This window comes from Podarcis raffonei, chromosome 1, assembly GCF_027172205.1.
Source record: "Podarcis raffonei isolate rPodRaf1 chromosome 1, rPodRaf1.pri, whole genome shotgun sequence".
Taxonomy (NCBI): domain Eukaryota; kingdom Metazoa; phylum Chordata; class Lepidosauria; order Squamata; family Lacertidae; genus Podarcis; species Podarcis raffonei.
The window spans coordinates 98,507,091-98,534,952 of NC_070602.1; the positions used below are offsets into that span (position 1 = coordinate 98,507,091).

Genomic DNA, 27,862 nt, shown 5'->3' on the forward strand with positions numbered 1-27,862 from the left:
CAACACTCACATTATTCACCTGCTCCTGACAATCTGAATTAAATCAGTAATATGGTATATAACTGATTAACTGTCTACACAACGGAAAGCAACAGCTTATGATTTACAGAGGCAATGGTACAGTGATCACATCATTACATTGCCAAATGCCATCTATCACTTTTACTGAACTTAACGAAGATGGATTACATCCCACCAATGAGATGCAGCCCATGAATACTATCCTGCTGCTCTTCATCTGACTTGCCTGGGAAACGGAATAGCAAATAAATAACAAAATAACTGATGAAATCACATGAAACATCCTTTCTTGTGCATAGACAATACAAACAACTAAAAAACACCAGCCATTGCAATTGACACTTTTACAAAGCGTGTTCTCCTTCATGGAGAGCACGTGTTGCGGTGGGGTCTGCTGAGCCACCCCTCTGTTACCAGGCTGGGTCTCTAAAGATGGCCTGGGGCAGTGATTGGTTCACTGGGTTGCTGGGGTAAAAGTTATGTTGCAATTTTGGTGGGAGGGGTAAAATGTTTAAATACTCTGCACGCAGCCTGGAGCTTTCTCTTTGCTGCGTGCAACGGATCACCCGCCCACCCGCCCTTGAGTAAGGGGTTGTTGCATTGACCTTGCTATGCCTGTCATGGGGTCGTCTGCCGTTGGAGCAGGGGCCTGGTAGGAATTTTGTCCATCTGGCTGATTGGCTGGGCCATTTGGTTTTTGCCTACTGCGTAGCAAATCGTCACAACTTGTAAGGTTGCGGTTAGGCATTGGTTATAAATTGGTGGAGGAGGGGTTAGGATAGGTTGGGCCTGCCCCTCCATGGTTCTGCGGAAAGGGAATTCTGTTAAAGGAATCCTGGGGCTTGCCATCTTTTCATCCAATCCCTGGAATGGGACTAGGGCTGGCAAGCCTTCGGGGAGCATGCGGATGAGAATTGAGGGTCTGTGACTCAGCTCCATTTCTCCCCGACTTGCTTTCCCCCGCACTGTCTTTCGGTGGTGCCCGGAAGTCAGTTCTGTCCCCAGGCGGGGGGACAGATAGTCTTAACCAATGCCTAAACAACCACTCACGTTTTTGTATTTAAATGAAGTTGTGGCCAAAATTATGCCAAAAACCTTAAACAAAAATTAAGTGTGCGTTGTGAGTTATTTGGGGGGTGGCTTGGGGACCTCGACACGCAACTGGTTAGTTTAAACTAGAAAAACACACATAGAGAGATTGTAAATATTATTTTCCCCATGTTTTAAGTTCATTCAACGTATTATGTTTCTTGTTCTTAAGATTCTATTCTTAAAATTTCCTACAATACGGAAGGCACAGCTATTCCTCCTCCAACCTCAGCCCTCTAAGACATGGTGAATAAGGTACATGAAACCTATTATGCCCCATGCAGGGTTGGCCCAGGATGTTTTGCCATTTGAGGCGAAACAGAAATACTTCCCACCTCCACCTCAGCTTTCCCATCACCACCTCCTCCTTCGCAGCCTCTCCTTTCACTAAAGGAGGCAAGGGAGTAGGAGGAGGCCAGAAAGGAGCAGACGATGGCAGGCTAGCCAGCCCTGGCCCCATGAATTTGGAAAAAACAATAATGGGGGTTGCTGAACTAAAAGCAGCTGAAGAGCTTGATGCACATTCCTCATTTCCACACACAAAAAAGTTCCTACATAAATCTTTCCACCGGGTAATGAAAAAAGCACAGTGGCGGTGGTGGAAAAGACTAGTGGGTGGTTACGAAAGCACAGATTTCAGCAACAAATACAATCTGTTCTCTCACCACGGTACATGCTAAAACTGGGAACTAATAATGGCCATACATAATTAGGTGTTTGGCCTAAAGTATATCCATAAAGAATATTGTGAGTTGAGTTGTGGTCAATGCATTTTTGGAGGTATTTTAACCATATTATGCATTTACCGGTACTGCTTGTTTTCTTGTTTACTGTGCTCACTCATTGTGTTCACGCAATTCACCTTTTCAGGAAGAGTCTGTCAGTTGCTTTCCTAGCCCAGATGCTGGGAATGAGGTTGGTTTCTGACAATCTGTTCATACAGAATATTTGTAACAGACAACAGGTGGTCACCATTTGGTGACTGATATTAAAGCAGTGTTTTGAAGCAATAAACCATATGAGGATATGATTCAACAGTTCACACAAATTATAAATGGCACAATGAGAGCACTAATTAATTCTTTACTCTTTCAGTGGGTTCCTAAGATAGTCATAAAGCAACAAACCACCAATTGCCTACCCCCACCCCCAACATGTAATAATAAGCTATAATAAAAATGAATAAATTGGCAGGATGAAGAATTTGTCTCCTGACTGACAGATTGTTTGATTGTCTGATTAGATCCTTTTTGCAAACATTAAAAGAAAGATGCTACTTAGCATGATAAAATAAGTATGCATATGCAATTTGTAAAATTAGAAAATGTGGCACTTACTGAACTCATCAACCAACTCATCGGAATAGAGATTTAACACTATAATGACACATGCTTTTTGCGGGACTCTTTATACACCATAAAGAAAGTTAAATATTAGGCAATTTCTATGGAGCTTATTAGTAAAAAACACAAAACATTTAATGCTTTTTTCCTGGATTGTCACAGACTTCATATTTTATTCAACTCATGGTGAAATTACAAAAATGATATATAGATCTTAAGATTTTATTATAGAAAAAGTTATTGTACAGAAGCCTAAAAATATTAAGGGAACCTAAAATATATATCATGATTAATACTCAATAAGATAAATGCTAACCTAGATGCTTTTGTCTGGCAGTTAAATAGGAACCACTTAACTAAAAGGAACAGTAACACACATATGAACAACCTCAATGGAGAGATATGCAATATATTACAAAGCCAGTCACTTTGTGTTAGGGATAAATTGACTTTTATTCTATAACTCCTATTGCTTAAAGGTACAAATAGTCTAGGCAGCCTTTCAATTCAGAACACTAATATTATGAAAAATGTGACAAACTGACAAAAGCAAATCAATAACATTTTCCATATATATATATACGCTAGGCGCTGAATTAATACTAGCTTTTCTCACTCAGTCCTTTAAAATCCTTTCCTCTGTCAGATTTTTTAAAAAAGATATGTATTGGCTTCATAACTACGTCATGATATAGGAGTTGAAAGGAACTGGAGTCCAGTGAATAAGCTGATGAAGCTGTTGAGAGCAGCCATTAGAAGTTTTGGAGCAAAGTGTCATCAACTCACTGATGACACACAGCTCTATTTCTCTGTAGCATCTGAATCAGAAGAGGCTGTCAAAACTCCGGTGTGAATGCAGTGGTGAATTGGAGGGGGCCCCCTATAAACTATGCTTGAATCATGGGAAGATTTGGATGGGTGGTCCCCGTGTCCAGGCAATAGGCAAGTTACCTCTTCTTTCTTAAGGAGTAGGAGTAGATAGGGAGGCAGGTGGCGCTGCAGTCTAAACAACAGAGCCTAGGGCTTGCTGATCAGAAGGTCGGCGGTTCGAATCCCCGCAAGGAGGTGACCTCCCATAGCTCAGTCCCTGCTCCTGCCAACCTAGCAGTTTGAAAGCACGTCAAAGTGCAAGTAGGTAAATAGGTACCGCTCCGGCAGGAAGGTAAACGGCATTTCCGTGTGCTGCTCTGCTTTCACCAGAAGCTGCTTAGTCATGCTGGCCACATGACCCGGAAAAACTGTCTGCGGACAAAACGCCAGCTCCCTCGGCCAGTAATGCAAGATGAGCGCCTCAACCCTAGAGTCGTCCACGACTGGACTTAACAGTCAGGGGTCCCTTTACCTTTATGTAGCTTGGGGGTGACTCCTGCACACATCTCTGTCACTAGATGTACAACTGTCCTTTGTGTCTAGGAATGCCTTTTTACCACCTTCATCATCAGCTACAGTCAGCCTGTAGTACATATTTTGGTAAACTCAAGGCTGGTATATTGCAACGCGCTCTGCGTGTGGCCTCCCTTAGGTCTCATCCAGAAAAACCAACTGGTCCAGAATGCAGTGGCATCGTTGTTGCTGGGTTTTTTAAAAAAACTGCACTGGCTTCCCATCAACTTCCAGGTCAGGCTCAAGGTTCTTGTATCAGTTTACACAGTTCTGAACAACTTAGGTCCTAGTTACCTTACGGACAACCTGGACCTATTTATCCAAACTGGATGATTGAGATCATCTGTAGGAGTGTTGTTAGTCAACTCCCAAGTTAGTAAGGCTGAATAGTAAGTAATAAAATGGGGAAGGAGAACCGAGGGAACCCATCTCTCCATCCCTTTCCTTCAATGCAAGTGGAGCTCCATTAACCCCAAGTCTGGCTCCAACTCACCGTAATTTTAAAACAAATACAAGTGAAAATGCAACTTCCATCCCTAGTTGTTATCATCAGCAAAACAATTCTAAAACAGCAGCTTTTAATGTTTTGTCAGGACAGTCAAAAGAATTCTGTAAACTGCTCTGTGATCCTCAGATGAAAGGTGGTATATAAATTTATTTGTTGTTGTTAATTTTTTCAGTGATAAAGCAATAATATTTTTATTTATTTAGCACCATCATAGTGCATGGTGCCTTACAGAGTTACATGGGCATAAAAGATAAGTCCTTGCCTCCAATCTAAGATGTAAATGACCTCTACCTATAACCCCCCCATTTAAAAATGATAATTATATTTTAATAGAAGCCTATCTCCCACTTCTCCTATCCTGGTTTGTGACTTTTGCAAGCTCTCTCCTCATCCCCGCCCCCATGCCACTCCATGCATAATCCAGGTTGGAAAGGATGCAGTGCATTCTCACGGACATTCAGACTGAAGAACTTTACTAATATAATTCAAATATAAAAGGAGAAGATGCTGTCAGTCTTAACTTGCTCTTATACAGTTACTCATGCACCACTACAGGTACATAATCTAACAAAATAACAAAACCAATACCAGGTTTATTATTGATGAACCACTAATTTAATCTTTAAAAACCATCTAAAAACCATAATAGTTTCACATCTAAAATCACCGATGTTGGAGAGCAATCTTTTCCTCGCTAGTAATGTTCATGTGCAAGAGATCACAAGTTGACAACGCAGCTGATCTTTTAAACATACACAAGCACACACCCCTTTATTATATTAACCCTATGCTTACAATATGGTATTTAATTTGAAAAAGTGAATGCAGCGTACATGGCAGTTGACCGAACATATGGTGAGTTAAACTCTTCTTATATTTATTTATGGTGGTTAAAACTTGTCAGTGACTGATATCCTTGTGAGTTTTAAATCTGTTTTCAGTGAACTGGAAACATGTTAGATAATGGGTTGTTTATACACTGTAAATCTACTTTCAGTGAGCTGGAAATGTGTTAGATAATGGGTTGTTTATGAGTTGCAAATCTGTTCAGTGAGCTGAAAGTTTGTCAGATAATGGGCTGTTTATGAATTCTAAATCAATATTCAGTGAGTTGGAACTATGTTTGATAATGGTTTGTGTATGAGTAGTAAATCTGTTTCCAGTGAACTGGAAACATACTAGATAATGGGTTGTTTCTAAGTAGTAAATCTGTATCCAGTGAGGTGAAAACATGTTAGAGAATAGAGTGCTAGTGAGTTGTAAATCTGATTTAGTGAACTGGAAACCAGTTTAACGGAAGACTCCTTACAAGTCATAAATTTGGTTTCTGTGCAAAGAAAATGTTAAATTAAGTGTAGGATTTGGGTAACCATTTGCTTTTAGGGATGTGTAAAATCCATCAATAAATAGTGTCTTTTTAAGTAGTAAAAGTTTCTGTGAAGTGGAAATGTATCTTCAATATCACCAATTTTATTCTTGAGTGTTTCAATGAAATACTGTAGATATTTGCTTGAATATAAAGCAACCAGATACAAATTTTGTTTTCTCTTAACTGGAGTAGGAGAGCGCAATTATCATAGTCAAAGCAATGAACAGGCATGGAAGGTTCTTCATTTCCTCTCTAAGATTAAAACCCTGAATTACATCAATGACACTTTCCTCCCCAATGCTACAAGCCCCTAAGAGGCAGAACTCTCAGTGACATCTAAATCTCTCAGCCACTATGGCCACACCACTATATCTCCTCTGAGGCTAATAGAAATATACGATAAAATGTTTTGCTTAACTGTTTTGCTTAATATCACTTCTACAATCTGTTCGTGAAACAAATGTAGAAATTAGATTGGCCATCTCAAGCAATATTGCCCTCTGTAATCTTGTGCATGAAGTCTGTCTCAGATTAGAATCTCAGATTAGAATCTGAGACAGAGAAGAATTTTGGGATTTACCATGGTCAGTTTTTCTTTGGGGCAAACACCACTTAGCTGAAACTGGAAGCCAGTGCTCAATGTTATTGAAATAGCAATTGTGAATAAAGGCAAATAATTATTATTTTTTAAGTTCAGCTGCAACCAGTGCTTCAGTATCAGATGATACCCTAAAACCTGAGAGAATACATTTAGATTAAGAAATACTTAGACGCCCAATTTATTATTACAGCTTCCAATCAATTAAAAGTCAGTAATTAATCACTTGCATTTTAACCATTTAACCATTTAAGCTAATATTGTGTATTCCAAAACTCAACAAATTGCGTTTGGAGAGTCTAAACAAAATATAAGATCATTACAATTTAATAAACAAAAGCTACCACTCACTGCTAACAAGAAAAGGCTAGCTGGAATGTTTTCTTTTTCATTCCCTATTATGGGAACAGGCAGCTATGAACATAGCAGTAAAAAGTGCACCCTTAAATTTGCCATCTCACAAATTAAACCAATTAAGGCTGCGATCTAAAAATATGTACAAAAGATAAAGTTCCAGTGAGTAAGCATTGCACTGTAAAGCTTCATTTATTGCAGTTATAATTTAGGGCACGAGATGGTTGCACTTTGGGGGGTAAAAATAACTAAAAGACAAGTGGATTTAACAACAACCATGCATTAGTATACTTACTTTCAACTACAACTTTTCTGCCAGACCAATCATCTTTAATAAGTTGTATGTTTCCAAAGTGTGCATCACTGAAGAAGATTCGGTTAGTACCTCTTCCTTTTTGGCTGTAGTCAAAAGTCAGTGCTATCACATTTTTGAAATATTCAGGATTTTCGTAAGGTTGTATTGGTGAATTTAAATTTGTTTCATCCGAAAGATGTATACTTTTAAATATTGTTCTTCCTGAATAAAGCAAATAGCCATCATGTCTCAGGCACGTAACTTCATCCTCGGCTAGGTAGCCATGTGCACAAGCACATGTTCTCTGCATATTTCCTCGAAAAAGGCAAAGTTGCTGACATCCACCATTGTTCTTTGCACAAATGTTGGTTCCTGCAGGGAAAACAATAAAAATTCTGATTTTTATAACTTACCATATCGTAATGATTTGATCATGTTAATATCACACACCAGAAATGTTATTAATCCATGCATTTACAGTAATATAACTATTATTTAATTAAATGAAGTGGCTCTTATACCACCAATGGAAGGAGAGGACCCCCCCCCCCGATTTTCCCTTCCATTTGCAGCTCACTTCATCCCCCAAAATAAGCTATGAAGGGTTGGGGGATCCTCTAGAACAGTGGGAAAGGCAGAATCAAGAAAATGACCTCTCTACCTTTCTGCTGGAACTATTATTTACCACAGTCATTAATCAATGATTGAAAGAATTGTTGAGATTTCTCTACAATTGCTAAGGATTACTGTTATAGATATATATCGGCTATGAATGTTCAAATGTCTCATACAAGGTCATATTTTATTATTTTAGAGATATTAGAAGAGATATATGAAATATTAAGAAATGTTTATTTGAACAAATGTACTTGGAAACAAGTCCTTTTAATTTCAATATAATTTAAAAACAAATAAGTATGTATAGGCCTGGTTTGGTTTTGGTTGTTTATATATATATATATAAAACAAATTGAAAGTATCTGTAAACGGTATAAATCAATATATAGAAATTCTATATCTAGAAATACTTACGTATATATAAATATAATCAAAAGCACAAACTTTTGTTTTAAGTGGTCTGGTTGGTTATAAATGTTCATTGTAATATATGTTAAATCAGGCAAAAATGAATAACTTAAGGACCAAATGTCAAAGTAACAACTTTTAAATACCTCATGTTGGGAGTCCAACCTGTTACTAACATAGTTGTCAAAACATATTTCAACTATTAATTTTAATTTGTACTTTTGATGTTAGCACAGTTTCTAATTATGGCTTGGATCCTTAATTTGCTTCTGCTGCTGGAAGAATCTCACAAACAGTGTTTTTCTAATGGTATGCTCCCACTGGTGAATGAGGGGGTGATTTTGGTTGATTTCCCTATCCCTATGCAGCCCCATCCATGAAAATTGGGTCCAGATGGTTGGAGGACCCCCTAGAACAACAGCAGGGCTTCAGGAAGAAGGAATTGGTAAAAGATTCCTTCATTCCCTCTGCGATTCCTTGTTGGATCTAAAATCTTCCATGAGCAGAAGGAGTCCTATATGTTTAAATATTTGCTTTTCTGCATTCTTCCATAGACAAAAATTTTAAAAATAGTAATGAAAACAAAATGATTTGATTACAAATTCAATCCTGATTCAAATGATTTAAGGAACTAATGTCCACTATTAACATTTTATGTGTCTCTGTGTGTATTTGACTGTTCACTGTTTTAAAGAAGTCTATCAATTATTGCTCATTCCAATAGAGATATCTGTTTACATGTAAACACTTTCCAGTAATTTTGGTGCACTGCTAATGGGAGAAAAACCAAAGGCACAATTCAAGAGGTGCTCCCCACTGCTGATGTAGCCTTTCCCACCATCACAAAGCAGCTGAGCACCAGTAACGCTAGACTAATTTTTAATTTCAGTATCTCACACCCCATAATCTGTTGCCATGTGGCCATAAAAATTGCCTGGCTTTTCCTTGCCTCTGTAACACAGCAGGCTGATATGCAGAAATTAGTAGGTGAAGCTTTTCATGACACAAAAAGCACACATTACTAAATTGCTGCAAATCAAATAGCTGTTAAGGCCAACTATAGAACAGTTCAAAAGTTGACAGCTCTTGCCATGATATTTACCCTTGTTCCTTGTTGGGAGCTTTTGCAACTGTTCTAGCATTAATATCTCCCAGTGAAACATGGGTTAGTTCCAAATGCCACAAACAAGCTATGAGCTTCTAGTTACCTAGCATAACATATTCAACTTACGCTGATGTCAGTTACGAAGTTTATACTACTTATTATAGTATAGCAACCTAGAAATACTTAATTGTTTCTTTTAGATGGAAAGACTTATGCAATCATGCAAATAATATCAAATATTTTGGAGACATAATTTTACAATCATTAATGTTTTAGTAGGCTACAAAGATTAATATTTGCTGTGGAAGGGTGTATATGCCACTTAATCAGTAAACTTAATCAGTAAACTTAAACATATTTAAAAGTGTTACATATTTTGGATCATCTTTGCTTGTTGTAATGCCTTTCTGTTGTTGATCTCCATCTGTCTCAAGAGACCACCGAGTGTGCCTGTGGAAGCTAAGTCAAAGTACTGTGTTAACAGCACCAACTGACCTCATAGGGGCACAAATACTGGCATTATTTTTAGTTTCTTTACAACAACTTTACACACCCTGAGTGACCTTAATGGGACTCTGTGCAAATGAAAACCTGACTTTTGGCTTCAACTACTTTTCACTTCACTGATTTTAAATGCCCTTTAAACCATGCATTCAATTAAGACCCACTATCTAAAAATGAAGTTAATGCTATCAGTATTTAGGATCTTGCTGACAATGAAGATGCGGGCATCTCTGCTAGAAGGTCATATTAGAGGGTCAGTACTTGATAAAGGATAAAACAGGTGTTTTGTGAACAATGAAATGATGTCTGTGCTTTCTCCCGTCTTGAACAGTCATCCTGATGCCAATGCATTACAGCTTTAGACCTGTGTTAATTACTTCTATCTTAATAAAACTTATTTTTAAAAAATAGTTGAAATGGGATAGAAAACATTTCAAAATATTTTCACCTGTTTTCCCCCCTTTGTCTTCCTGGCTCACTGACAACCCCCCCCCCCCAGACATTAACCATTTGTTGCCTAGTAAAATTTGAAAATTGTATTAATATCATTCATTTTTTCAAACTGTCAGCCACCAAATTCTAGCATGTTACTTCATTATTCTCCCTTACCCCCATTATTATTTCATCTAGTGCAATCAAGCTGTAGACACAGGAACCATTCACCAGAATAAAACTGTTCAAAAGGCACAACACACAAACACGCAAATATTTTTATTTCTGAAGGTAACATAAACAGAAGTGGGCACCAACCATCTATCAAAGCAATTAAAAATAAAAATAATAAACCTTCCAGAGTGTTAGCCATATTAGTTTGTTGCAGAAAACAACAGCAAAGCATTGTGTGGCATATTTAAAGACTAACAAATTTATTGCACTATTTTAGGATGTGAGCTGAGGATCGTGAAAGCTTATACCATGATAAATACGTTAGTCTTTAAGGAGATACAAAGTTATTAGTTATTTTTTTTAAAAAAACTATCTACATTGGAAATTCAGGAACTTATTTAATAAACTGTTATACTGATGTATTAGAATATCCTTTTATTTATGTGTATAATATTCCTCACAGTTTTCATTGTTATAAAAAAAAGTAACATCTCAAGTGGATGCAGCATATTGAGTCATCGCATCTATACTTACCACAAGTAAACAAAGACAAGCAAGACCTTTTGTATCCCTGAAATTTTAAGTGTATTGTGTGTGTATATATGCACAATTATAGTTCTCTGTTACCAGACCTAATAGGGAAATCAACACAAAATTGTCACATTTGTGTTCATCTATATTCTTGTAACATTAGAATAAAATGTCATCACAATGGGTTTTATCCAACTGATGCTCTTACATGAGTGCAGGAACTTTTGATACAGCAGGAAGCATCCATTAATGGAGAACAAGAGCAAATGATTTTTTAAATTAATTCTCCCTCTACCCTGCAGCCTCCAGCATTTTCTTCAAATGTCCTGGGCAATCTCCCATCAACCCAGAACTGGTTTATTTTATAGGATTCATAAAGTACTACAGCATTCATAATCTAAAAACCAATATTAACAATATTAAGAGCCAAAAAATAAACTAAGCACTGCTGAATTCAGACACACACGCTTCCCAGCCATATGACACATAATATTTCACTCTATGACAGTCGCAAGCGTTACCTCTTTGTTAGCAACAATGTGGTCTGTACCAATTTGGCCGAGAGTCAAGCCTAATGAGCACAGCAGCTCATCCCCAGTAGGTCTTGCTCCATGGCTCAGTGGCCGAGACTGTAAGTTCCTACCTCCCCACAGCTGTACAACTTCCCTCCTCTCCAGGGCTTTTCCAAGCAATCAGATACTGTGCCTGTGTGAAGTCAACCTTTCCTTCCCCCGTTACATGCCTCTACTGGCTCTGGGAAGCTAGCAGGGAGGGGAGCTTGTCATAGCAGGAGGGGGAGACACCTGTGATTCTTCACCTACCTGACTCATCTCTGCCTCTTGGCATCCCTCCTCCCCTGCTTAGGCTTCTGCCTCTGATTCTGAACTTCTCTCTTCCATAGATTCCCCCAGCTTACTAAGTCCTGTTACCTCATTAGGTTCTGACATCTCCTCTTCCCAGTCTCCCTCTGACCACTCATTGTTGTCCCACTACCACTCCCCGGGGTTTCAGACCTCTTCCCTTGGTGGTCCTCTAGCTGGCTCTTCCCACCATTCCTCTGCATCCAACTAAACCATGACACTATTCACTTCATTAAAGACACATAGACATAATGCCCACGGCAGCAACTCAGTCCTGAAAGTTCCTCAGGCTGGAGGTGGGACAGCACAGGTGAAACCAACCACCCCATAATAACAGATTAAGTCTCTTCTTCTGGAAACACCTCAGTTATGAAGGCTCCTAGGGTTGGAGGCTGGAGCAAAGCAGGTGGAAATGTTTGTTGTTCGCTGGAGATTCCTTGTCTAGAATTTCAAGTGCTTCCAATTCTAGGGTGAGACTAGTTTCAACCTGAGTGCATTCACCAAGTTTATGATGGACTTGGAGGATCATTTTCAGTTCAGCTCTAGTTCTAAGCTGAATTTATCACTCAGTATGGGAAATGGGGTGCTCCTTGCATCCCGATATCAGTTTATGTAAGTCATGCCTTCTTGATCATGACAGTCAGGACTGGCCTAAGACATTTTGTTGCCCGAGGTGAATGATTTCTTTATTTATAAAAACATTTATATGCCACTCTTTCATAAAAAATTGCAAGCAGGAAACAATTTTTTTTGTTGCTACGTAAGTTCTAAAGAACTTATCTATAGAATATGGTTATAAAAAGTCCACTCTACTTTCTATCATACAAGAAACTTCATTTTGGGTGGGTGCATATTAAGTACTGAAAATATGTAACCTTTATAAATTTCCTATATATTCTATATTTATTTATTTATTTATTTACTTACTTACTTACTTACTTACTTACCTACTTACTATATTTTACCATGTAGGCCCAAAGTAAGGTGGGACTCAATGTCATAGAAATGTGGCTCACTTTAATTCTAAACTTTGTTTCAAACATACTGTGGTAAAATCTAGTGCATTTTAATTTCACATTGTTCTTTTCTATGATATTGGCCTGAATATTGTATGATCTTTACAATTACTTTCTCCTATTTTTCATTTCCTGAACTATATTTATAATTATTAGGTAGGGGGTTATCTTATTTGATCATCATTTAGAATATTGTTTTATTTAATAGTTCAATAAAATACTTAAGTCTTATATATGTGACTGCTATTTAGCAATTTCTGAAACATTCCATTACAAAAATACAGTGGCTATTTTGTTTTTCATGCAAAAACAACAAAAAAGAACGATAGAGAAGGGTACACTCAAACATTAAAGTGTTGAACAAAAGTTTACCTTTCTCACGTCCTCTATTGAAGACTTTCACTTCCTTCAAGTTTATTCCAAGACCTGTCCTCATGGATACTGCCTCTGTGGCATCGTTTTTGTGGCCTCGTCTGATGGACCCATTTGCATGAGCTCTGCCAAAAAAATAAAAAAAAGGAAATATCTGATCCACAAATCTCAACTAATTAAAATAAATTAAGTCATTAAAATGCAGGAGACATCTGGCCTAGCAGAAGGTGAAAAAGAATACTTTTGACTGTGATGTTGATATGGTTTAGCTTTGAATATCGAAAAGTGCCTTTTCTCTGGAAATTACATAGCTTTGTGAGATCCTTTCAGTGACCTTGCTAAAGAATGGCTAATCCTACAAGGGTGAAGCATCTGGCACAGAAATAACATTTTGAGACTCAAATACTTATGGAAAAATAAATTACCTGTCAGACCAGTAGATGTAAGCCCCGAAGACTGCGACTGAAAACATATCCACATTGCTTCCTGACAGCACAATCTCCCGATTCCTTCCACTCTCAAGGTCGATTCTTTCTATCTTGTCCATTCGAGCATCACACCAGTATAATTTATTTTCCTATGGATCAATTGAAAGGTAAGCTCCAAATACTTTTATCCTAGCTTTTATTAGGAAAATAAAATAATGAATGTTATGTCGTGTAAATGTTTTAGCATAGCATAGCATTAAATGGACTCTATTTGGAAGAAGGCACAAAACCAACCTCATGGTCTACAGAAATTCCATTAGGCCATGTAATTCCAGTGCCAACAAGAACCATCTTCTCTGATCCATCTAAACGTGCTTTGCCTATGCAGGGTGCCTGTCCCCATTCTGTCCAGAATAAATATCTATAACATGGGAAAAAATAGGATAAAATCTATGTTTATTGAAACTGATCACGGGGCAAGTTCTTGAGTACTATGAGCATTAGAAGGTTTGGGAAAGTTCTCATCACTGCCTGTTCACTGCATCTCTCACATATGTTTCTGAGAGTCAGAGGGTATAATGGATGAATGGTGTGGGATAGGGAATAAGGGGCTACTATAGGAGGTAAAAATTGGCAAAAATCAGACAGAAGCACCTTGTGCAAGAATGATAAACTTAGTATATTAAGAGGTAGGTGTACAATATATATATTTTTAATTAAAGGCTTTGTTTGCTAAGTTTGCTAACTTGCAATCTGTTACTTTGTTCACACATGCTTCTGTATACACAAATGTGCTCCATGAGATATGAAAATTATTAAGAATTTTTGCTAGTACCCACCCTTTAATGGCATCACATCATAGGTCTGCATACTGGATTCCCAGCACTGGCCCAAAGGGGACTATGAACTATGGCCCAAATCCAAATTATTAAACAATTAGTTCCACATACTTATGTAAGCTTTTGGCTTGTGCTTCTTGAACAGCTGCCCTTTGTTCCACATGGGAAACATCTCCATTACTGATAGGAGACTAAGGCTGAGAGAATTACATTTTTATAAGATTGCCAAAGAAATTGAGGGCTAAATTGAGAGTTAAACTGGGAACATGAATACTTAAACACTATTTCAATAATTTGGTTCAAATGCATGCATATAAATTTTCAAGTTACCCTTTTTCTGGGTGTACAGCTATAGACCTTGGCTGGTCCAGACCCTGAGAAATGACTACATATCGAAAAGATCCATTCAGCCTGGAAACTTCAATATAGTTGAAGCCATGATCTGTCCAATATATATTACCTGGAATGGGGGGAAGCACCATTCAGTTATGGTGATATAAGCCTTTAAGAATGCTTATACTTACATGGCTATTAATGTAAGTTTTATGCCTGACTTATTACTTATTAATAAACAAAATCAACAGTTATATCGTATTTGTAATGGTCAAATGATATTATAGTATACTTGTTACAAATTCATACCTAACAATGCTAAGAGGATGTTTAAAATAAATCTCCAGGGAAAGGCCACAAGGAACAACAATCTACCCCCCCCCCAGTAAACAGAGTACATCAGAGCTTCTTACTGAGTTAATAAAACAAATACATCCAGAATAAAAACAAACAAAAATAATGTGGCTAGATCTAGACTCCCCGTGAGTGGATAGAGATGTCCTCTGCAGAAAGGGAGTCAAGGTGATTTTCACAGATTCGTCGCTCCTCCAGCAGCCTGCTTTGTACCCTGAAAAGCTGCTCTGGAGGATTGAGCATGGAAGGTAGTGTTGGAGGCTGCAGGGGGGAGGAATATTATGGGTATCTTACCCCACTTTCATTGGACTGATGCCTTTTCCATGAGTGGAAGGAGTCATAGATTCAAGGAAATGTAGAGTTGGAAGGGACCCTGAGACCTTCCAGACCTATGCTTGCATCCATCCCACTGAATATTGAAAAGGAAACTGAAAGATGCAAGCATAGCTAAGCTACTATTTTCCCCTTGGTTACAAAGTAAACATGATTTGAAATCATGACTAGTATAATTGTTGTTTTAAAAGCATTTGATAGCATTGAATGGAGTTATTTATATCAGACGTTAAATTTAGCTTTGGAGAGAAATTTATCAAATGGATTAAATGGATCTATCCAACCTTCCTGGCATTGTTACAGTATCAAGGGATGAGTTCTGATACTCTCCATCTTTATAGAGGATGTATCAGAGCTTCCCTATCTCTGTTAGTATTTACTTTATCCAGTGCTTTTTTCTGGGGGGGGGGACGCAGGGGCATGCATACCCCTAAATATTTTGTGAATCTTAAGTTTGGCCTCATTGAGGGCCAGTATTTCAATATGAGTAGGAAAATGAGAGTACCCCCTAAACACTTTTTTAGGGGGGAAAGCACTGACTTTATCCATCAAGTATTTCACAGAGTTTATGTTCAGAACTAAAAGGGGTTGACATTTTTTTAAAGTGCAGGGTAAGACTATATGCAGATGATAGCAAATTAACTTTGCTTGACCCAGCAGAGAGGTTTGAGAATGGGATAAAAATACACTCAGAATTTGAATTATTATCAGGTCATAAGGTTAATATGAACAAATCAGAATGGTTATGATTTAACGTTGGGAGAAAAGAAGAAGACATGGTAGCCACAGACTATTAAATTCGGGGGGGGGGCACCAATTCAGTACTTGAAGACATGGATAAATGGAAAATCATCATCATCATATCAATAACCAATTGCTGTGGGAGAACAATCCAAACCGTCAATGTGTGTGGATTGGATGGAAGTGCACCTCTACTGAGCTCTGCCACCTAAGCCAGCCTTTGGTCAGGCAATGACAATGGAGTGATCAGTGTAGCACTTTCCTGGGTGGGCAGTAGTATCCCCACCAACAGCAATGTGGCAGGGAATGGGAGGTTCTAAGCTGGTCCAGGAGCTGTTGCTTCTTGAAATGGTTTCACTGCTATCACATGCAGCATCAAGTCAAATAAGGGCTCAACTGCTTCTTGAGCTATAGGCTGCCACAGCAATCTACCTTCCATCCACTTTCTGCCAAGGCCACCAAACATAGCAGGGCTGTGAGGTCAGTGGTGGCCATGCTGCTTTGTACAGTCACATCAACCAAGATTGTGCTTAATCATCCATTTAAATAACATGATAATATCAGATGACAGATAAATGGTAATAACACTTATTAATGGCAGCACATTAGCTATTGCCAACAGATGGAAAACAATTAACCCACACTTGTATGCATGAAAACATTGGATATAGTTTATATGGTGAACTTCACCAAGGTGACTAAAAGAAAGAGAGAACAAAATGATTGGTTCATACTAAAGAGCGTCTTTCTCTCTTCAGTACTGGAATGACAAAGTGCAAACATGCTCTTGCTCTTCTCTTGTGCAATCTTATTAATCTACTTTTACAATCATTTGTTTCATATATATAAATTGCCATAGTACTATTCTATTTATTGTTCCTGGGGGGTGGATGTGAAATGAGAATGATAATGTTTTTCATATGAAAGGTAATAAAAAAAGGAAAAGTCAAGCAAAACCTAAATGAACCTAAATAAAGAATTAAAAATGAAGAACTGGTGTTACCCGCTATCCAATCCACTGCAATGCCTTCTACTCTTCCCAAACCATTTGTAATGATGTCTTCCTTCCATGTCTGATCCCTTCTAGCTCTGCTTATTTTGTTGAACCCCATGTCTGTCCAGTAGATGGTATCATTTCCTATGAAAGAAATATTAAAAATTAGCAATTATCAAAAATGCAACCTTAAATCTGTAATAAATGCCATTAATCAACTTAAAACAAGATCTTGTGGGACGGGCTCATTCTAATGGCGGCCTCTTCTTAGCACCTCAAGTGCATGGAGATGCCATTGATGAGAAACAGTGCCTCCATCTTGGAGATGTGTACATAGCTGCTGTGATTTATGTAACTCTGCAAGACTGGGGGGGGGGGAATGTTGGTACACATAAGCAGTGTACTTCATGAGCCATCTTATTGACAGAAGTGTGAATACACATGACAGTTCGCCTCTTCTGTGAGCAAGAAAAGAATAGGTTTCCATTTTTACTGTTCATAAAAGGTTAAGCTATTTATCAAACGAGAAGATATGATGTCGTATAAGTTTGGTCCTCCAGGCGGTGCTGCCTTCCTTGGGATTGGGGGCACTGGGTTGGTGGCATTACACCCACAGAAATGACACACCTCCACCCCCACTCCCATGAGCCACTGCTGTATTAAGTTTTTATACACACTTGCCTTCCCCTTGTCCCTTCTAACATTCGTCTTTCAAATGTTTAGTTAGTATGGACGTAATCTAGGTTGGCAAGTATAGATCAACTCTGATAAAAGGTTTCATGTTCAGTTGCATCAAAGATTCAGGACTTCTGCTCCCTCCTTGAACTCACAAGTTGCTTCCCAAAAAGATTATGGTGACAATATTTCGTAACTGCTCAAGATGTTAAAATATGTGTAAAATAAAGATAAGTATTTGTATTCACCTGCATGAAAATCTATGCCCACAGCAAATGAGGCTCCTGATATAGGCATTAATGCATCTGTCTTATCATTTGGATCAAGAGGAACTCCTCTGATTCCTTCATGAACAGAATACATCAGGAATGATTCTATGCCTAAAGAAAACACACAGGCACAGAAACAGTAAAGATTAAAACCATTATGAATATCAGCAACCGGGGCGGATGATGGGGACTTCAAGGGACATTGGAAGGGAAACAGGAATCAACATCAGACCTCATTAATAGCCTAATAGCTGTTTTGGGGATCTTATCTGATTAATGGTAGAACATATAAATGGAACACAAAAGTTCATACAAAAAAGTTGAATGAAAAAATCCGCACCTAATGCTACAATTCTATATCCATTTACCTAGGAATAAGTATGAGGCAAATGGTTTCCTTTGGAACTAATCTGGTGCTTCTCCCAGTTCATTTGCACCATGACCACCTCCCTGGCCCCTCAACCCTTCCCTTCTCCCTCATGATAAGTGACTGACTTGCTGGGAACCTAGCATAGGGGCTACACCCCAGCTGGTCAGCCACTTCTAAATAGCACTATAATTCAATTACTCCAGTCCCTTTGCATTCATTGTACAAAACTAAAGCTGAGCCAAAAACAAAACAAAAAAACAACATTTTTCTTACAACATTTCTAAAATGTTAATTTCCACACACACCCCTAAAGAAACCCCTGTGGTGGCTGACATTTTCTCCATTTTGAGAGGCCATTTCCACATGGCTTTAAACAGAAAACGGCAAGGTGGGAGGAATTTACTCTTACTATGCACTTGGGCAGAATATTGCCTTCACGTTTCCCCTTATATCTGCAAATATTAAAAGGATATATGGTTTCTTTTTTACAAATAAAATAAAATAAAAGCTTGATTTTCAAGGAAACTCCTGGAACATTGAATGATTTGTATGGTTTGCCCTGTCAAACGTCTACAAACATTGATTACTTTGAGCCAATGGTTTTCAAACTTTCTAAACTCAGAGAACATTTCCCACATTAACTTTCTTGCCTTGTAGAGGATTATGTGAACCGAGAATGAATCAAACATTAAAGAGGAACATCAATAATAGCAGACAAGCTGTCTTTCAAGAAACCATGTCCTTTCTTATAAAGAACCCCCTAATAAGCTTCCACCGAAACCTAGTGTTCCCAAGAACATAATTTAAAAGTGCTGTTTCAAGCAATTATTTCAGGGCATGTGTACAACTTACTAACACACTGATATATTGCTGATGGAAAAGTTTGAAAACGCACAAAGCGAGAGTGAAATCAACTGTTACAATTTCTTTGGGCGTTTTGCATATTTCCATTTGTTTGTTAGAAGCAACATGTCAGAAGGCTCCGAAATCACTAATTCTGAAACTGCAAGAACTAGCTTTCTGTTATCAATGTCAAAACGCAGAGATTGGAATTACAACAAATCCCCGTATCAGTTAATTTTGTAAATTCTATAAAATTAGTATAGGAAAACCTGTAATAGCAATAACATACCAAAAATACGCTCAGAAGTATCCAGAATAACAATAGTCATTTTATTTTCCAACTATGAAGCAGTAGGAAATTACTCCAGTGATTTTTATTTATTTATTTCCTTTACTATGCATTATTATTTTATTTTATTTTATTTTGGTAATAGTGAAGCTGTACCTTGACATGACATACGGTTTTTCCGAAGGTTATAGCCTACAGTACACAAGCATGTCCGGGTTGATTCTGAGGTTGGTAAGCAAAGTTGGGAACATCCTCCATTATTGTGTTGACATGAATTGCTACCTATAATACAATGGAGTTGGGGAGGGGGATGAAATAGAAAACAATGTAACAATTATGTGTGGAATACAAATACGTAAAGGCTAAACTACATGTGACCTTAATTGCCTAATTCTGCCCTGGAGTATAGGTTCTGTTCCACAATACCAGAGTAAAAGCTTTGATCCAGATGGGTGCCCTAAAATTCAGGGCAGGGACCACTTTAACCATTAGCCCCCATTGGAGTTCCAATCTGGGTTGGCTACCCACACCTACAGTTTGCATTGCAAAAACATTTTCTTGTATCAATGTGGAGCAATTAAAACACCTTATGCACCACTCTAGGATCTTGACCCAGATTGAGCCTCCAGTACTGGCAATTGGGGGGCCAGAGGAACGCGCTTCGAAGTAGACAAGTATGACTATGCTTTTGGTCATGTAATGCTGACATGAATTTAAAACATATTTATATAGTATTTCAATTAAGAAGTAGGATTATATTTTGGGGGAAAAATATTGCAGTGGCAAAATAATCATCAAATTCATTTAATTATGAAATGTAAGTTTTCTGTTTTCAGTCAATCATAATTGTATTTCAAATTTATGCACTTTTAAAGTCTTCAAACCATGAGGTTTTCAATATTTTACAGAGAAAAGTTATCAAAACCTTCTCTAATAAAATATTTTAGCCACATGGCCGCTTTCCAAACTATTTGGCATTCCCCTCCCTTTAACTCTAATTTAATTATGAGTCAAGAAGCTTGTATTCTAGTAATGAAAGCTGCCACCCAGAGCAGAGTACACTTAAGCCCCGTAGATTTCAATGAAATTTAAATGTGCATAACTGTCGGACACAACTAAACGACTAAACAACAACAACAAACTGTGTACTAGATTATAGTGAAGGCATTAGCTATATATGTTGTAAGGTTTTTGCTCTTTCGCTTCCCTCTGCTTTGTGGGTGGGTAAGTGGTCTTTTAACCAGCCTCCTGGAGAATAGGCAAGATGGGTGTGATAGGATTCTTTACCCGTGTTTGCAATCATGAGATTGTTGTCTATCACATGACGGTGTATGTTTTCATTCCACAGTGTGGAAAGTGACAGAGACAGGATGTTTATGTTACTGTGTTCCGTGAAGTGGGACTATTGTCCTTTTTTCTTTCTCTCTTTGCGGTCTGATGAGAAAGAGGAAGGAGCTAAAGCAGAATGCTCCAAGTGTATTATATGTAAATAAAGTAGATTAGCCAAAATGCTGTGCTACTGAGTTCTGTTACACAAACTGCGAATACTCTGGGGATCCCTAAGTGTGCTGATGCTTCTTGGTATCAGTCGCTGTGATGTTCGGGCTGATGAAAGCTTTTGAAGCTCCCAAACGATCAAACAGAAGAGAGAGAACATGATGGTTGGGCATGTGTCTCTGCCAGGGTCCTCCACAAGAGTAGGGCGATCCTAACAGGGTGGGCCTGCTGCAGGACTCTCTTGTTGCAAGCTCAAGGGGTAGAGGGAGCAGGCAGAATGAAAAGTCCCTATCTCTGCATCAATATTGAAATGCAATATCTACAATATTGTTATAGCTGGGGTATCAGACTCATAGAATTATAGAATTTTCCCCCTTCATTTTTTAAAAAAGAAATATTTGTTTTCCAATAATTACCCAATATTCCCTTGACACTCTGACCCAATTGCACCAGAGTGAGTGAGCGGCCAATAATTACCCAATATTACCACACTTTTGCCAATTATGCAGATAGCAATTAATATCAAAATAATTCCAATTGATTCTATATTTATACAATTTAATCAAAGTGGTTTCCCGTGCTCCTTGATCAATGTTTTTTGTCCGGTTCTTATATTGCTGTGTTTCATGTTTTTTTTATTAACTTCTAATTACATTTCAGTTGGTATATTAATCGTTAAGGTAACAGCTGCATTTTAATAATAATAATAATAATAATAATAATAATAATAATAATAATAATAATAATAATTTTTATTTATACCCCGCCCTCCCCAGCCAAGACAGGGCTCAGGGCGGCTAACAACCAATAATAAAAACAAGTTGATTAAAATACAATTTAAAAGATTAAGATACAATATTAAAACAATTAGGGAGCAATCTCATCATAGGAGGAGAAAGGAAAAGAAAAAGGGGGAGGGAATCAAACTGATTCTGAGCCAAAGGCCAGTGGAACAACTCTATCTTACAGTCCCTGCAGAAAGAGATCAGATCCCACAGGGTCCTGGTCTCAAGAGACAGAGCGTTCCACCAGGCCGGAGCCAGTGTTGAGAAGGCCCTGGCTCTGGTTGAGGCTAATCTAACTTCCTTATGGCCCGGGACCTCTAGGGTGTTGCTATATATGGACCTTAAGGTCCTCCAGGGGGCATTAAGTGAATACTATTCGTGTTATCACATTAACTAACTTTTCATAGGATTTCAAAAGAGGTGCTCTAATTATTTTCCTTTTCTCTGCGTGTGTCAAGTCTGAATATATCCAATTATAAAGTCCTTGGCCTTTGTCCGCTGTCCCATTCTTGAAATTCCTTCAATTGCTGTTGACTCTCAGCGTAGCTGGGCTGGGGCTATAATCTCGGAGAATTCTCAGAATATCTCATTAGCTCGTGCTCTCATCTTGCTCAATGTTTCTGGACAACAACATACTCCAACAGTCCACTCTTTCTTGCTACTCAGTCAAGAGTGTTGAAATTTCCACAGCCTGAAAAAGAGGGATCTAACTTCCACCACAGGACATCTTGAAGTACTGCATTTTAATTAAACACCATCAGTGTCTCCATGCCTCCCTTGTCTGCGGCCCCAAATCTTTACGACTGCATTTTGGCCAAAGTCCACCTGAGTTATATTTCTTCTCTGTTGTTTTTAAGGGTGGTAGAGGTGGTATCTGCTCCCAAGATAATCCATTCCAGCAGTAGAGCTCTCCCCTCCTTCTATCTCTTTAAACCACATGCAGATAACTGTTGTTTTAATCACAGGTTTTATTCCATACTGCAGACCAACTTCATTTTATCTATAAGATTTTGCATCTGGAGAGGGTTGCTGAATCATTCATAAAGAAACTCAAAGTAAACAGGAAACCAGAGGCTCTCCTCTTTGCCATCCACCGCCCACACCAAATAAAATATTTTCTCAGTTCCAAACCTCAGATCAATGCAGCTGGGTAATTCCAAAACATCTTCTCTTGGAGTGTGCCTGACTTTAAAGCCAGTTAGAAATCCAATTAACAGGAGAACTTCTGCTTCCTAATGGCGGCATAGGAGGGTTTTGCCAGGCAAAGTGCTTTTTGCACTCAGAGCCTTCCTGCTGCCCTCATTCCATGCCAGAGCGAGAACTGTGAGTGAAGCCTGTTCCTCCCTTCCCTGAGAGGAATTTCCAAGAATGATTGACTCTCTATCATTCTTGTTTTCCTTCGCCTTCTATCCCCGCGCTCTCGTGGGGGCTACCTCCATTAAGGCAGACAGGTACCGGGAACCAGATAATTGATGCTAAATGAAGTTTTTGCTTTTATTAAATCCAAAGTTGATGTAAAGTTATGATGTTGCCTTTATTAAACCCAAGCAATGTGTGGTGTCTCCTCCTTTTCATTAGTGGTTCGGGTTACAAATACTAGTATGGAAATAGTTATATTCCATTTATTTGGTACTAATACAACTGATCTATCATCAAGAGCAGATGCCCTAAGGTGAGCTTCCTTCAATGAAAGTACTTCTGCCATTCAATGGATGGGGATTCGATTCAGTGAAGAGGAGACACAGTATTTATTGATTCTCCTGCACTCTCTGCCCCACCTCTTAGGCTGCTCCAGAGGGCTTCTGAACCCTTTGGGGAAAAAAATTCAGGGGACACAAGGAAATAATAGCAGGAAAGAATAACTGGTGAAAATAACTTCTTTGATTCTATTTGTGAGAGAAGAGTGGAGTTCTGCTCACGGATCACTGGAGCAAACCATTCAACTGATCATAATCATAGAAAATACAGTTTACCTTGTTGTGCTGCTTTATCATACACCTTCATATGTACAACTCCTGCAGTTTTGTTTCGCAGAACTGTGGGATTTCGTCCATCTTTCTTATTACAGGTGCCCAGCTGGCCTAAGTTTTGGTCTGCCCACCATAGCTTCCGATCTGTAAAGATAATGTTGATCATTAAGGAAAAACACTTCTTTACTAATATAACAACTTTTATATAAAAATAGATACCCATATGATTTCTTAGTTATTTATGAAGTAAAATGTTTTTAATGTATTATTTTATTTTAAAAATGCCTCTCTCTGCACCTTAGCATTTTTAATGAACAATAAATAATATCATGTGGGTGGGTGGATTTATTTATTTGATATACCACCCTTCATCCGAAGATCACAAAGCAGTTTACAACATAAACACACCAAAACCCCCACAAAATACATAGCCAAATAGCAAAAAACAATACCACCCATCCAATGTATTAAAATAAGACCCATGAACAATGACAGTTCTATAACGTTACAGTGCTAAAAATGGCAAAGATTTGTCAAATACCCAAAGCCTCTTTTTTTTTTACAATTCTCTGTCACCCTATTAATAATAATTAAGAGAAATAACAATTAGAACGTAATACTGTTTAATTAAGCACAATGCATGATGCTGTATGAGCGGCACCACAGAAATACGAAGCAAAATACCATACCTTAGAGTTCCTGAAACAGTTTTGATGGGTTTTTTGTTCACAATCAAAACTATTCCAGGAACTCTAAGGGACCAAATTAGTCTATTATGTCTAGAAGAAAGGCATTATATTATAACACTGGGTACCGGGCTCTCAGCACAAGTGGAGGTTCATCCCCTAGCTCCAGCACTAAAATATAGCCAACCCACTCAAAAAGCCCCAAAATGCCCAAAAAGATTGGCTGTGTGTAAGAGATTACATGAAAAAACCCCATTGTTTTCAATCTATATCCTGGTTATGTTTTGACTAAATCTTGTAAAGAGTATTATTGAAAGAGAAAGAATTGGGAGACTTAAAACAAAATGAAGAACAAATAACACAGCAGTAAGGAAAAAAATTGCAAAAGGAAAGCTGCGGTGAGGTGGTAGGAAGTCACGGGTGGGAAAAGATTTGTATGGGTAGTTGTATAATGTATTAATTTAACGAATTATTTTGTAATTCCTCAAGAATATATGTATATGTACAATCTATACTCAATAAAAATAAAACTTAAAATAAATAAATAAATGAATAGTCCCATCCTCTCTTGAAAATCATTTTAACTGGACAAGTGCGGCTCAAAAGCTGGTATATTATACAGAATCATCATGCAAGTTGCCTTTTAAAAACACAGAGCACGCCAGCACTATCAATGGCTCCAGAGCTATTTCCTGGGAGTTTTGAGACCAGTCTCAGCAACCTATGACAACTTGTGCTTGTAAAATGGCTGGTAAGGGGGAAAGCAAGAAGGAGCAGAGACTTTAGAGGACATGTCTACTGCTGTTGCTTTTTCGTTTTTTGAAAGGGGAACGCTTTATTAAGGCAAATGCCAGACAATCAAATAAGTTCACCACCAAAACTATGACTCAGGCACCTACTTTCTCACCATGTATTTATTCTCTTACTAAATAATTTCTACCACACTCTTCAAGATCAGGTTCCCGGGCAGTTTACAAATAAAATGATAAAAGTCTATCAATACAATAATGCAACTAAATGCAGTTAAAAGCAGTATTTTTTTAAAAAAAACAACAACACCCCAGAACCACAGTGTAAAAGTCCTTTACAGCACATACCTATACATACATACACTTTAAGTAAGAACAATTGAGTTCCCTGGTAAATGTGCACAGGATCACAGGCTTAGGACTAATTTCTTAGTTCTTATTAAAAAGCCCAAACATTTTTAAAAGCCTAGAATAAAAAAGGGTCCAGAGCACACATGTGAAGGAAGTGGATTTTGCTATTCTGGATTGACCGTAGTAGGTATTGTTGCATAATTTACATGTATGGGGAAATATGTCTTTCTCATATGGACTGTTGCATCTTGTATGGGGGTGCATATTTTTACCTGTCTGTTCATTTGGGAGACTGTCATGTTAATGTGGACTTCTGCCTTTGTAATGGGACTTCCTTTCGCTCTCCTATCCTCATACCTCATGCCCCTCAAATCTCCTAGGAAAGGCTGGAGGAACCAGGAAGTATTTAAGCAAATACTTCCTGGAAAAAAGTTCTTGCACTAATGGGATTATTTTGTTGGATAAAACCCATTGTTCTCTTACTGTGGTCTGCTTTGTATAAGTTATATATGTTCTGTTTTATGTAATTGTCTAAGATTTTTTTAAAAATTAATTGATTGTTATAAATTGCCTTAGAGATCATATGGTCAAAAAGTGGGATGTAATTAAAAAATGCATACATTAAATAAACATTAATAAAATGGGTAAATTGAATTAATATTTTCTCTTGCTGAAAAAAGCTCATTATTTTCAATCAGAAAACACAGGATCATCAGTATGTTATTGAAGGGTTCACACAGGAATTCTAAATATGAATAATAATCAACTGACAGCTGTGAAAAGGGCAAATTCCATACTTGGGATCATTAGTAAAGGAACTGAAAATAAAACTACCTCTATCATCATGTAATTATACAAATCTATGGTGCAACTGCATTTGGAATAATGTGCACAGTTCTGGTCGTCGCATATCAAAAAGGATATTCTTGAGTTGGAAAAGATTATGAAATGGGCAATGAAAACAATCAAGGGGATGGAACAATTCTCCTGTGAGGAAAGATTTCAGCATGGCTTTTTGGTTTAGAGGAAAGGTAAGAGGTGACGTGACAGAAGTTTATAATATGATGCATGGCATGGAGAAAGTGGATACAGAATTTTTTTCCTCCTCCTTCTCTCATGACACTAGAACTCATGTGAAGCTGTGTGTTGAAAGATCCAGTTCTTCAGTACGCAGAACATAGCTAAACTCATAGCAGGGAGCGACAGCCACTAATTTAGTTGGGTTTCTAAGAAAGGGTTACCCAATTCTGAGAAGATAATTTTATCGGTAGCTAGTACCATAACTGAAGGGACGCGGGTAGCGCTGTGGGTTAAACCACAGAGCCTAGGACTTGCCGGAAGGTCGGCGGTTCGAATCCCCGCGATGGGGTGAGCTCCCTTTGCTCGGTCCCTGCTTCTGCCAACCTAGCAGTTCGAAAGCACGTCAAAGTGCAAGTAGATAAATAGGTACCGCTCCGGCAGGAAGGTAAACAGCATTTCCGTACACTGCTCTGGTTGGCCAGAAGTGGCTTAGTCATGCTGGCCACATGACCTGGAAGCTGTACGCCGGCTCCCTCGGCCAATAAAGCAAGATGAGCGCTGCAACCCCAGAGTCGGTCATGACTGGACCTAATGGTCAGGGGTCCCTTTACCTTTAGTACCATAACTATGCTGTGCTGCCACGGTCAGAGGCAAGATGCTTCTGAATATCACTCGCTGTAAACCGCAGGAGGGGAGGGTGTTCTTGTGCTCAGGTCCTGCTTGTGGGTTTCACACAGGCATCTGGTTGGCCGTGTGCTCCTTACAAGGCCTGCCCCACTCCATACCTCCCATTGCTCAGAACCATTGCAAGTGGAGTCCTCCACTGCTCTCCCCAGCTCCCCTCTCCCAAGGCACATCTTACCTCCCTTAATTAAAGGCAAACCCCCCCCCAATTAAAACACACACACATTAAAAAGCAGTTAAAACAACTTTAAACATTTTAAACAATTAGGGCAAGGCTATCCCCAGGGAATATGATGTTATGGGGGTGGCCCTTGCCCTTGCCTCCCTCCAAAGCCATTCCCCCGAAAAGGGAGACTTCGTTAGCCCAGGTCTCATTATAGCCCCGCTCCCCTGGCAGATTGAGCCAATGTGGGCTCTCAACCAGTCAGTCTGCAGGGGGTGGGGCAGGTATCCTTCTGCTGGCCAAAGGTGCAAAATCGCGGGCTTCCTGAGGAGGAAGCAGTTGGGTCTCCTAAGGTCTTATTGAGATGCTGCCTCTTGACATATCTGCTTAAGTGTCGTGTAATGAGGCAACAAATACATATCATTAATAAAAAATAGCAAAGTCATTTGTCAGCACAAGTCCTAGCTATTAGAAGACCAGCTCCTTTCTTTATTGTTTGCTGAATTGCC

General features: G+C 38.5%; 1 protein-coding gene across 7 annotated transcripts in view; it reads right to left on the reverse strand.

The window, feature by feature from the left end:
• LRP1B (LDL receptor related protein 1B) overlaps positions 1–27,862 on the reverse strand; it is a 748,913-nt gene that overhangs the window by 99,362 nt on the left and 621,689 nt on the right. For all 7 annotated transcript variants that reach the window (XM_053405851.1, XM_053405869.1, XM_053405860.1 and 4 more), the window contains 9 exons: positions 23,704–23,844; positions 19,605–19,730; positions 17,926–18,057; positions 17,012–17,146; positions 14,578–14,707; positions 13,703–13,829; positions 13,406–13,557; positions 12,981–13,105; positions 6,961–7,332 (listed from right to left, as the gene is read on the reverse strand). In XM_053405851.1, the coding sequence (XP_053261826.1) occupies positions 6,961–7,332; positions 12,981–13,105; positions 13,406–13,557; positions 13,703–13,829; positions 14,578–14,707; positions 17,012–17,146; positions 17,926–18,057; positions 19,605–19,730; positions 23,704–23,844 (1,440 nt within the window). The remainder of the gene's footprint in view (positions 1–6,960; positions 7,333–12,980; positions 13,106–13,405; positions 13,558–13,702; positions 13,830–14,577; positions 14,708–17,011; positions 17,147–17,925; positions 18,058–19,604; positions 19,731–23,703; positions 23,845–27,862) is intronic.